This window comes from Trachemys scripta, chromosome 3, assembly GCF_013100865.1.
Source record: "Trachemys scripta elegans isolate TJP31775 chromosome 3, CAS_Tse_1.0, whole genome shotgun sequence".
NCBI classification, from domain to species: Eukaryota; Metazoa; Chordata; order Testudines; family Emydidae; genus Trachemys; species Trachemys scripta.
This window is the reverse complement of record NC_048300.1, coordinates 3,780,691-3,792,948: the sequence shown is the minus strand read 5'-3', so window position 1 is coordinate 3,792,948 and position 12,258 is coordinate 3,780,691. Positions and strand designations below refer to the sequence as shown.

The 12,258-nt window shown below is 53.1% G+C and overlaps 2 protein-coding genes across 2 annotated transcripts in view; one reads left to right on the top strand and one right to left on the bottom strand.

The window, feature by feature from the left end:
- The window catches only part of PPP2R5D (protein phosphatase 2 regulatory subunit B'delta), a 41,547-nt gene extending 31,435 nt beyond the window's left edge, over nt 1–10,112 (bottom strand). The window contains exon 1 of the mRNA XM_034763974.1: nt 10,015–10,112. The gene's annotated coding sequence lies outside the window, so the exon portion shown is untranslated. The remainder of the gene's footprint in view (nt 1–10,014) is intronic.
- Nucleotides 10,113–11,463: 1,351 nt separating this feature from the next.
- The window catches only part of PEX6 (peroxisomal biogenesis factor 6), a 34,560-nt gene continuing 33,765 nt past the window's right edge, over nt 11,464–12,258 (top strand). The window contains exon 1 of the mRNA XM_034763973.1: nt 11,464–11,517. Coding sequence (XP_034619864.1) covers nt 11,464–11,517 — 54 coding nt within the window. The remainder of the gene's footprint in view (nt 11,518–12,258) is intronic.

Below are 12,258 nucleotides of genomic sequence, written 5' to 3'. Positions count from 1 at the left end.
CATTTCCATGTCTAATTTTGAAGTGGAGCATGTCCTACTTTTCCAATTAATCTAGTCTGAATTCATTCAGAAAATAAAGTGTTAAAGCTGCCCCATGCTGAACTGCAGGCAGAGCTACAGTCAGTGATTCATTTCGGCAGTCTTCACGATCTGGAGGATGCCTCTTTCTGACATTCCTTTGTACACTTCCAGCAGTAAAATCCAAGCTAGCAGTGTCAATTGCAGGGGGGGGGGAGGAGCCAGAAACCAAATCATGCTACCCCCCGCATTTTATCACACCTGACTTGTCATTAATAGCTAACTTTCTTCTGTCTCCTCTCCCTGCTTCCATAAACTTCTGTAACTCATCCCCCCCACCATCCAGCAGGGGGTGGGTTATTTCCGTTCTGAAGCATCCTCCTGATGCACACTCCGGCCCAGATTTTCCAAGAGCCAGTGCCCAACCCCTACCATTGAAGCACCTAAGGGAAGGGACCAGTTTTTCCAAAGAGCTCAGAACCCAGGAGCTCTCAATGGGACTCTGTCCAAAAAGAAAAGCTGTTAAATGAAGTGGCCAATCTGCCCCACTGTGGTCCAGATTCTGCCCTCATTTACCCTCACCTGACCCTGGAATGTGTTTTCCCCATTTTCCTGTTCCTGAGCCCAGTCCTGAAAACTCTTCCTCACCGGGGTATTGCCACTGACTGCAGGGAGGGGACTACTTGTGTCAGCATCAGGCCCTCTGCATGCCTCTGATTTCACTGCCACCCTAACCTCAGGTTCTTATGCTGATGCCCTAACTGCATAAAAGCAACTGGCAGCCCCTACAGCTGTTTGTGGGGTGCCTTCCCTCATTGCCTTGCTCCCAACACTGGGCTCGCCACCCCACACCCTCCCAGAGTGACCCCAGCCCAGGCAAGCCAGGAGGAGGGAGGGCACAGACAGGGATTGGACCCCTGCAGGATGACAGGGCTCCACTCAAGGGGGGCCAAACAATTCCACCCCAGGGAGAGGAGGGGGCGTCAGAGTGGGTGCTCTGCATGGGGAGCAGGGGCAGTTGGGGGTCAGGGATAGAAGGGGGCAGGGTGGGTGCTCTGCATGTGGAGCGGGCGGAGGTCGGGGTCAGGGCTAGAAGGGGGCAGGGTGAGGTCGGGGTGTCAGGGGGGCAGGGTGGGTGCTCTGCATGGGGAGCGGGGGGAGGTCAGGTGGTCAGGGTTAGAAGGGGGCGGGGTGGGTGCTCTACCCGGACAGCGGGGCGAGGTTGGGGTATCAGGGCTAGAAGGGGCAGGGTGAGGTCGGGGTGTCAGGGCTAGAAGGGGGCAGGGTGGGTGCTCTGCATGGGGAGCGGGGAGAGGTCGGGGTGTCAGGGCTAGAAGGGGGCAGGGCGGGTGCTCTGCATGGGGAGCGGAGGGAGGTCGGGGTATCAGGGATAGAAGGGGGAAGGGTAGGTGCCCTGCATGGGGAGCGATGGGACCAGCCGGGTCCAGGCCATTCGTGTCTCTCTCCCCAATTGCTGCTGCTCTCAAGTCTCAGCCCGTTCACGGCAGTTCCTACTTTCTCCCTGGCCCAATCCCAGGCACTGCAGTGGCCACTCCAGCTCCTCTGAGTCCCACTCCCACCTCCACCCACAACAGCCACTCGGCCCTGCCCAGCCTGAGTCACCGGCCTGGCTCCGGGGGGAGAGGCACAGGGTGTGACGTGTGGTAAATGGGAGACGGCTGTGCCGCTGAGCACTTTACTGGGAACACCTGTGAGAGGGTGGCCAAAACACCTCCCAGCCACCTGTGCCTTTGAATAAGAAACAAGTAAGGTGGCCCCTAAACATTGCAAAGCCAGACCAGGCCCCCCGTAATTCGAGCACTGAGCTTTCTCTGTTGCCCCTGCTCCTGAGCACATCCTACAAACCCCTGCATCCCACCCGCCCAGTCTGTTGTACTTACAGCACCCGTGCAAAGTAAAACTCACTCGCTGGGTGTGTCCAGACATGCCACGGGATAGCAGTCTCTGCTGCAGCGCTCACAGCCTAGGTTTATGTCGCTTGTATCTTGTCAGAGAGGGGGAACGAGAACTTCACCCAGCCATTGCCAGAGTCCTGTGTGCATGACAGCACCGGGAACTCCTGAGAACCATGAGATGGTAGCTGGGGAGACTGTGTCAAGGGACTTGGAGAAGGAGCCCCAAAGGTGGCACAGAGCGTCCTGGATACCAAGGCGAATGCTCCAGAGACAGAAAGGGATGGATACTGGGTCAGTCTAAAACCCGCTTTGCTCTGCTCCTTTGTTGCGAGAGCGAAATAACTGCCCCCCACCGCCCTCCAGCAGCCATTCCTCCATGCTGTGCGGTCACTGCCTACTCAGCCTCCCTTCCATCGCTCTGCCCGACCTTGCCTCATCTCAGACACTGCTCTCTTCCGCAGCCTCGCTTGTTGTGCCTTCTTCCACGGACGGTCTTGCAGCTGAGAGTCGTCCTCTGTGCAAGCCAGCTGTACTCCCCTCTCCATCTTCCGCCCCCTACTCCTCTAGGGCCTGCTGGAAGCGCCTAGGGCCATAACTGCAGGAACTAGGGGTGCTGCCGCACCCCCTGGCTAGCAGCGGTTTCCATCATACCCAGGGTTGACAGTTTGGTTCAATGGCTCTCGGCACCCTCACTATACACATTGTTCCAGCTCCCCGCCTAGGGAGGCCCTAGGTCCTTGTATTTACCTAGCACTCCATCACATGCAATAGCACCAGAGGATGCACCAGAATGAGGAGCTGCTATGCGAGCCTCAGCCCATCACTCCTCCACCCCACCAAACCTCCATCACACCACTTCTGCCCCTCCTGTGAGTCCCTTTCCCCTGAGCAAGCCACCTCCTCCCTGATGCCCAGAGGTGCTGCCCAGCACGGGGACTCAAGGGCAGAGGGTGTGAGGCAGGCCAGGCTGGATGTGGGGCACCCCACCATTAACCTCTTTCCACACTGAAGTTAAAGTCTGCGTGTGTGGGAGCAAGGGATGGAAAATACGGGATTCCTGAAATCGACACAGAACAGGACACCAGGCTTTGGAACTCCACCCTGGGACAGCTACGCAATGAGCACAGGCCTGCTGTGACTTGCCACTGGACTCTCGTACATTGAGGGCTGTCTGGCGATGCCCGGAGCAGAGCATGCAGATGTCCATGCAGAGAAAAGCTCAGCTCAGAAACAACATGGCAAGGCTTTTTCGGACTTATTTCTTTGGTGGATTAATGTCAAAAGACCTTTCAAGAGTGAGTTTTAGAGGGGTGCACTTGGCACTGGGAGGGATAGCCTGGAAGAAAGAGTGAGGATACCCCATTTCCACAGCTCAGCCAGGAGAAGGGAGGATACAAAGGGGGCAGGTACCCAAGACGTTGGTGGGGAGCAATGACGCAGGAGGAAATGAGAGCAGACGCAGGACTAGGTGGAGTTGTGCAGAATAGGGACCACGAGTTTGCATGGAAGGAGAAAGGAAACTGAGGGAGGTGGGGGATTGACGTGACCTGAGCAGTGGGACGTCAGCAATGTAGGTGGAAAGCAGGTGCAGTAACAGGAGTGGGAGATGACCAGAGCACGAAGGCTCTTATAATCAGGCTGGAAAGGATGGGTTTTAGGAGAGATACCTGAGTGAGGGCTGGCAACCTAGATACAGGGAGAGGAGAGGTGGGTGACGGAGGAAGTGCAGAGTGCTGGAGAAGGGACAAGGGGAACGAAGAAGAGCTAACAGCGGGACATCAAGGGAGATATTTTGGAGGCACTTGGATACAAGGCTGAACAAGGAAAATCTGAAAGTCATCGGGTCAAAGGCGGTAACTGACCTCCCTTCCCCTGCAGCAGATGAAGTCCTAGGAATAAGATGTAGAAGGAAGAGAGACATGGCGGAGAAGTAGCCAAAAGGAGACCCTGAAAGAACAATTGCAGAGACGGGAACCAGCTGCACCCTCCAGAAGCTTGGAGCAAAGGGGAGGAGGGAGGTGAGGTGCAGGAGGGGGGAGTACAGCTGGCCTGCACAGAGGTAAACAGGTCAAAGGAAGGTTTGGAGACCAGGGCACAGCTGACTGCTCAAGAAAACAAATCCTACGAGAGAGGGAGGAATGGGTGTGGGAGGCGGTGGGAGTAACAGAAGGGAAGGGTGCAGGGGATATGCCAGCGGATTAAAGGTTAGAGAGCCCCTTGAAGATTGAGCCTGAGCGAGGGACGGATGCCAGGCGGGCACACAGCACAAGCTGGCTGGACTTCCTGACAATGCCAGTGTGTTGCAGGGCAGAGGTACGCCAGCAGCGGAAAAGAGACGATCCACGCAAGGCGCAGGAGGTGATCAGCAAGGAAAGGCTGAGCCATTTAGCAAGGAAGAGGGCACAGAACAGAGGTCTCGCCAAAGAGGCCTTCCCAGGCACTCAGTGGTGCAGGAGCGTCATAGCGGACACACGGGGTGAGTGGGCAGGGAAAGAATTACTGAGCAGGATGCTCATTTGGGCCAGTGGCTGCTCACAAGACACCAGCACGTCCCCGTCGCTCCGACCTGCTAAATCACATTTCAAGTCAGCAGAAATGTTACTTTCCTAACAGATTTCCACACAGGCCATTGCTGTAGCTGTCTCAGCGGCTGCTTGTTTGCCTGTGGGGGGGTGAGCTGGCCCACGTAATGAAGGTCGGAGATGAGGCACTAGCAAGAGGTGCCATGAAGCTATTGGGGATGCGATGCTATTCTAGTACGAGGCTATTCCTGAATATCGATCTCTCATTTGATGCCTTAGGCCACTGAGTCCATTTGGCAGGATTCCCACTGGACACTTCCTAGAGTCCCAAAGTTCAGTTCTCCCCGTGACTATGCAGCCCTCGGAATAGCCTTAGCAACCGCCAGGTTTGTTCAAACACCGCTAAGGAACTTACAAAGAAGGGAGCTCTCCAAGCTAGTTCATGCCCTTCGCCCAGGGCAGAAGACAAGCCAGAGAGTCCACAGGACGGGCCAGCCTGAGGGAGAGACGTTACAGCCAGAAACAAGGAGGAACACAAACGGCTTTAAACCTGGAAACACTCTGCGGGAAGCAGGGCAGGAAACAATACAGTACTTTCAAAAGACGTCAAACTGACGGGCTCTCCCGTCTCCTGGTCCCCCCTTCTCACATGGAGAGGCGACAGGGAACTACCAGCTCAGAGAGCACGCTGCATACGAACAGGGTCTGGCTGCAGTCACTTCATTAGGAGTCTGGGAAGGGCCTTGCTGCTTTACTGCTCCTGCTTTTGAAGAGCCTTGAATAGCTGCTGTAGAGGGAGGGAAGCGCTGCGGAAGGTTTCAACAGCTGGTGAGTCAAAAGAATAGCGAAGATTTGCTGGCTAGAGAAAAGTCCAACAGAGACATCCTGATAACACACAGAACTCCTCTCTGCACAGGGAGGGGCTCTGGACATGCCCAGCTCAGGCTGGGGATGCGGGGTTGATAGTTATTCCTTCACACTGCTGTGCTCGGAAAGATTTTAGTGGAAACCAGCACCAGGTGGACTTCTTACTCTCATCACGCACTACCCGTGTAGGTTTGTTGTCCCACAGGTTTGCCAGCGTAGCCAGCCCATCGGGGTCCCCCACCCACTCCTGACTGGGCCAGGGGGGAAATGCAAACTCAGAAGACGATTCTGCATTTTCTTCTAAAGAGTTTCTAGCCTTGCAAATGCAGCAGACATAAATGGATCACTGACGCTGAAAGCTTGTCACTTAATGCACAGGGATGTCCACCTTAAAAACCCTTCTCTCCAGATCAACACTGCTCAGCCGCTGGCTGGTCTCTGAGAAGAATGAGGCTGGGCACTCATCTCCTAGCCGGATAAGACAGACTTAGATGCCTTCACACTACACCAAGGCAAGGCAGCTCAGGGAGGCTGCTACGCTACACTATTCCCCTCTGAAGGCTGCTTTAAAAACCCAACGTCAACGTTTGACTCTCAGTGAGTGTGGAAGCTATCTCCTCGCGGCACAGCCCCCTTGCTCAGGCCCAGAGGACATGCCAGCCACCACCAAAGCTAAGTTTGGGTTCTCCACTCTCACAGACTCTTCCTCCCCATAGCCAGACCCTCCCTCCTCTCCTCCTCCCTGGGAGGCCTTCATGTGTCCACAGATAAGCCCCAGGCCCTTGAACTACACTTCATCCTGGACTCCCAGAGCCTGCATGTCATTCTCCCAGCCACACCCTTGAGCTCACAGGCTCCCCTCTCCGTGCTCTCACATACTCCAGCCACTCCTATTTGTGGCTGAATGCTCTCTCCGCTGCCTCACCCCTTGGTATGCAATCCTGCCTCACAGTTTTCTCAAGCTCCTAAACTCACCAGGTTTTTCAGCCCAGATTTGCTGTCAGCCCCTTCTTTGCTGACTTTTCTTCTCCAGCCCCGGGAGCCGATACATACAAGTGTCTCTTCTACTGCCTTTAGCCAACTGCCTCTATTAAAATCCCCCTCCCACACCTGAAGCAACCCTAGTTCAATCCGCTGCAGACTTCCCAGCGTACTGCAGTGACAAGTCCCAGAGAAATGCCTATGAAGTGCATGAGACAGCACCTCAAAGAACAACAGGCATGTCCCTGAGCCCCAGGAGTTGGGAATCTCATCCCTGCCTCTCCTGAGCTCCTTTCCAAGCTGCAGAGCAATTTCTCCACCCTGCCTCCCTCCCTCTTCCAGGCCATTAACTCTCTTCCACCCACCCACCCACCTCACCTGCCCCTCCCAGTCTCTCTCTGGCTAGAGATGAGTAACTCTCCTCCTCCTCATTCCCCCAGCTAATACTGAAATGATTTGCAGCAGCATCTCCTCTCCCAGATCTACACTGACACCTTCTCCCATCATCATCCAGTCCCTAAAGGAAACCACTTCCCCAGAGGTCCCTTTCTCCCCAGATTTACTCCTGAGAGTCCTGGCACTGGTAACTTCTCTTTCGGAGCAAAGTAGGCACCTTAAAAGCCCTGTGCCTAGCTACTAAGTGCTGCTGCCACTTGACCATTGATACTTTCACCTTAGCTCAGAGACCTCTGGACAATGTAGAAATGAATGTACATCTTATAGGAACTAATCCTGCATCCTTTTGCTTTCCCTCATCATTGGCATTGCTGAATGTTTTGAAGGGCTGGCGGGTCTTTGCACTCGCATATGGATTTCAAGGTTTCCCTTCTCCAGTAAAGATCCATGATTGGCTTGCATGGTATTTTTATTTGCTCGTCCACGACAGCAGAATTCACCACTTGCTTACAGCACAGGCGTCAAAGTGCTGAAACTCAGGGCTTAGTGCAGGTTCCCAAGCCTGCTGCCCAGCCCCTCACCTGCCTCACCCTCCCGTAGGCCTGCCAGAATTCACAGGGGGAAGTCCCAATCTGCTGCACCTGTAAAGTCTGCCAGAGCATGGCTTCTCTGCGGAGAGCCTTAGCCTGTTGGGAAAATGCTTTGTTCTGGAAGCAGAATCTGAAACTCTGTTTGAGAGAGGAGTTTGGCTGAAAGACGCCTGCGGCTTCCTGCGATGTGGTGGGAGGGAACAGGGAGACGTGCTGGAGCAGGGTTGCCCTCTTGCTCTATACAGTGCTCATTTAAATGTCTATTGATCACTTCAAAACAGGAAAATTCCCCCCCCCTTCTCCCCCGGCCAAAAAACCCCCAAAGGAAACAAAACTTCTCTTAAGAAATGCACCTGAGCAACCTCACCTCTCTCAAAGCAATCAGTGACAAACTATGAAATCCCAGTTAGGGCAACATTCGAATCCAGTCCAACTTCAGCCCACATACCTTACCCCTCAAACACATTCATGGACACTTCACTGACCCAAGCTCCCTTCTGCCTTCCACAAAAAGGATGACACACAATGCACATCTCTTGTTCCATTCACCAACTAATCCATCCTCCAAGTATTCAGATAGTAACAACATGTGACGGACTGCTGACTTACAAGTATGTCTGCTGATAGTTCTGTATGAATGTTTCTGAGCATTACGATTAGTCACTTTGTTTCCTGGAAGAATTTAATCCAAATTAAGAAAAAAAAAAAGGTTACTTGTCAAGAGACGTAATCATCCATTCCATAAGAGAGCGGTCTGCCGCTAATGGTGAGAAAGCACAAAAGGAAAAACAGTCTTTAACAGAGCCTTACAGGTAACCCTAATGGGAAAGGAGGAGAAGAAACCCACGGTAGGGAGCACATTGCAGAGCTGGCTTCTCCCTCCTCCTGGCCGTATCGCCAAAGGAGAGCTGACGCCAACAGGCTTGGGGTTTGTTTTGTTGTTGTTTTTAAAACCATTCTAGGTTTCTTCTACATCCGTAGCAACCAACAGTATTTGCCATTTTGGGTCACTGAAGGAAGCTTCCGAGCGATGCTATTTATACCCTCATACTGCATCACTTGGTCCTTGGAATGCAGCACTGCAGCTTCTCATCAACCTGACTGGGGAACTGCCCAATATTAATTTGGTTGCTTCAGATTGTTGTTGGCCACCTTTGTGTTTGACGACATGAGACTTGGGTTCTTCTGTACAGCGCTGTGGGATCCAAGGATCACGACTGCTGTACAAGAAGAAAGGATTAACTCACGTGGCTGGTGGTGGTGTCCCCTTGCTTCCGTCTAGCCAGGAGGAACTAAGGTGGGAAATTGTTTTTAAAACCGTACACACCAAATAAAGGGGAAAATCCAGCATGGAAAAGGAGTGGGGACCAACAGGCTGAGACTAAAATGGAGTGGAGACCACGGATCACTAAACGGGAGTCCCCAAGGCAAAGTACTCCAGCTTCAGACTCTGTTTCAATTACACCTTCGTTTAGGCATAAGCTCTAACACTGGGTTTTCAGAAGGAGCAACTACTATCAGTATAGATGTTGCTTGGGCCATTTATAAATTTAATGTGTTTTATCTTTGGGGATGGGGGGTTATAAATGAATACTCTGTTTTGATGACACACAGCCCCACTGAATTGCTGACTTTTTACCCTTCCTCCCCCTCTAACTTTAAACAAGTCAATAACCTCTAATTCCCAGGCTAGAGTTATAGTGCAACAGATTCCAATTTCTCAAGAACAGCACATAGCGAAGACTTAAGCACACAGCCTCCTATTCGGACTGTACTAGATTGAGATGGAAGTGGGGAAAGTCTTGCCCTGAAAAACTAAATTAATGGAAAAAATAAGCATGCCCCCTTAGATGGCGAGTAAAATGCTTTCTGGAGGCTGGATCTCTATCTCCAGAGCCCAAGACAAACACACTGTTTGAACACTGAATGAGCTCAATCTTACCAAAACATTCATAAGTGCCTGAGTTCCTGCTAATTCCAGAAAAACTGTGTGTTAATATGCAACATCATTTGTTATAGCAAGTTACTCTGTATTGACACTACTCCAGATGCGTCTTTCTTGGCAGCATCAGCGCCCAGGGCGAAGGGTGCTCTGGGTAGCACTTTTAATATAGAATGTGTGTTTGCATGTCAGCTCTTCCTCTGCTGACAGTCAGGGTGTTACAATAGTGAGAAACTCAAGCTTCCTCTAGTACCTTCTCCGTATCACTCAAATCCACCACTTTTCTCCCCATGCTTAATGGAACTCCGATGTCAATTTATCCCTGCGCTTGCCTCTCCCTCCCAAGCAAACTACAAGCTCTCTTCTACCACTCAGTTCGCCTCTCAATAACATTTTGGACCATGCCAAGGAAACTTCTGTTCCATTCAGGATTCCTTCTTTCTGCTAGCTACAGCTTCTCCTCTCCATTGTCCTTGCTCTCAATGCAGGCTTCACTACTGTATTCTAGCCGATCCGCATAGGCGGCTCTGGCATATCTAACTGTGCTCCCCTTCAAGTCTCTATGTCTATGGAATGCCACAGGGTTCAGTTCTCACCCTCTGTCTTTTACAACTATCTTCCTGCCTCAATCTGCCTCTCTCTACCTTTGACATTAAGTACCATGTTTAAGTGCATTAAGTTCCTTATTCAGCAAAGCTGTTGAAGAGAGAATTTGAAAGAAAGATGCCATACAAAAGAGAGGAGTTGTACAGGTGTGATGTTTTGCAAGATGAATGCCTTACCTCCTCTGAATTCTCTGCCCCACCATCCTTCCCACCACCACTGCTGCCACTGCTGGGCTTTGTGGTGCTTTTAGCAGACTTTGGAGGCTCCTGGAACAACGAGGAGAGAGCATATTCAGTTGCACTGGGCTTGGAAAAGATTTAATTCCGTTCAGTTAGACACAGGTTTCTGTGGGCTTGGCTACACTGCCCCACTGTTCAGACTACAGGGGTGAAGACAGCAGTGTCTTGTGCACCAAAGTGCTGCCCAATAAATCCCCTGCATGAACTTTGCAGGCGCAAACTAAAAGGTTCCCAGTTCACGTTAACATAGTCCTCTTCAAACAGGGCTACATTAATGTGAACTAGGAACCTTTTAATTTGCACCTGCTGCATCGACACAGAAGAGCTATGGCACAGTACTTCGGTGCACCAGGCACTGCTATTCACACCCCCAGAGTCTGAACCACAGGATAGTGTAGACATTGCCTATATCTGCTTCACTCTTTCACAGACTGTCACGGAGACACCACCCCAGCAATAATCCATGATCCATGTCTCTTAAAATGGGGGCTCCCAGAGATACTTCCTCCCCTTCACAATGGAGAACTCTGCACCTAGCTAAGGTTGGAGCAGCCCAACTGTCCAACTACTACATACGTCATATCCTCTTCCAAGCCAATCTGACTCGGTAACCCACCCCCTGCAGTGTGGAAAGCTGGCTGTTAACCTCCCAAACAGAACCAGGCTACAAGAATGCATTCACACTCCTAAAGATTCCCCCAGCGGACCTGGGGCCTGTCCATGGCCCACAACAGATGGGTGATGGGGAATGCAATGCCAGGAGAGGACAGCAGCTGGGGAATTAGTTTAGCTGGTTATGGCACAAACGTTCCTGATGCAACATGTGGCTAAAACACCAGGCCCACGAGAGGGCATCTGACAGCAAAAAAGGTGCAAAGAATTAGCCAACACAGGACTCACAAAGGGGTTGTAATTAAGCCATGAGCTCACCAGGTACAATGGGAAGGGAAGGGACTAAAGAGTGCTTGTGGGGGAAGAAACAGAGAGCGGGGGGGGGGGAGTGGAGGGAAGAACGACAGGAAAAGAGGTGGGAGAGCTGGGGTTGGAGAGAAGTGGGAGAAAAGGGAAGCAGGGGAGAGAGAAGCCAGAGCCAGATGAACAACAGACGTGCAGCAGCCAGGAATGTGAGCGAGGCTAGTGCACCCAGAGGACGGGCTTGGAGAGCAGCACTCTAGCCTGCTGTCTGCAGACACCTGTGCATCACGCATGGACAGTGTTTTCACTGTGTGTGGCCAGTCTGTGCTGTGGTCCATGGCAACATGTGTGCCAGATGCATCATGTATGCACAGGCCATGGCAGCATGTTCCAGGTGGGTTTCTGCACCGTGACCTAGAGAGCACAGTGTGGATGATATGAGCCTGGGTTGTGGCAACATGTTCACCAAACATGTCGTGCCCACACACGTCCTTGCTATGGCACCGCATGCAATGCTGCGGCCCGGTAAGTGCCTGAGCCTGGTCACCACTAGCATCGAGGCCACGTGTGTGTTTGCACCTCGCAGGGATTGCACTATGCCGCTGGAGCCGTCACGTCTTTTGGTGCCAAATGTGCCTGGACTGTGTCAGAGTTCGCAGGCAGGTGCAGATTTATACCTGCGCTGCAGCCCTGTGGCCCCTCATGCCCACACCATAGTGATATGCTATTGAACACGTACCCCTACCTGGGGCACCGCTGCCCTTCCCCCTGCACCACAGCACCTTGTTACTGACGCCTACCAGGGCAGCACTGCGGGACCCACTGCCTCCCACCCTCTCTTCTCCCTGCACTATAGCCTCCAGGCCTCTTTACCCCTTAGCCCCCTCTGCCCCATAGCCCCCCTGCCCCATAACGCCCCACAGCCTCCAGACCCAAAGCCCCCTCCACCCCCCCTTCCCCACAGTCCCTTCCACCCCTGGCACCTCCGCCCACCTGCCCCCCAGCCCCATAGACCCCTGGCACCTCCACCCACCTGCCCCACAGCCCCCAGACCCACAGCCCCCTCCACCCCGACACCTCCACCCACCTGCCCCACAGCTCCCTCCACCCCGGCACCTCCGCCCACCTGCCCCCCAGCCCCATAGACCCCTGGCACCTCCACCCACCTGCCCCACAGCCCCCAGACCCACAGCCCCCTCCACCCCGACACCTCCACCCACCTGCCCCACAGCTCCCTCCACCCCGGCACCTCCGCCCACCTGCCCC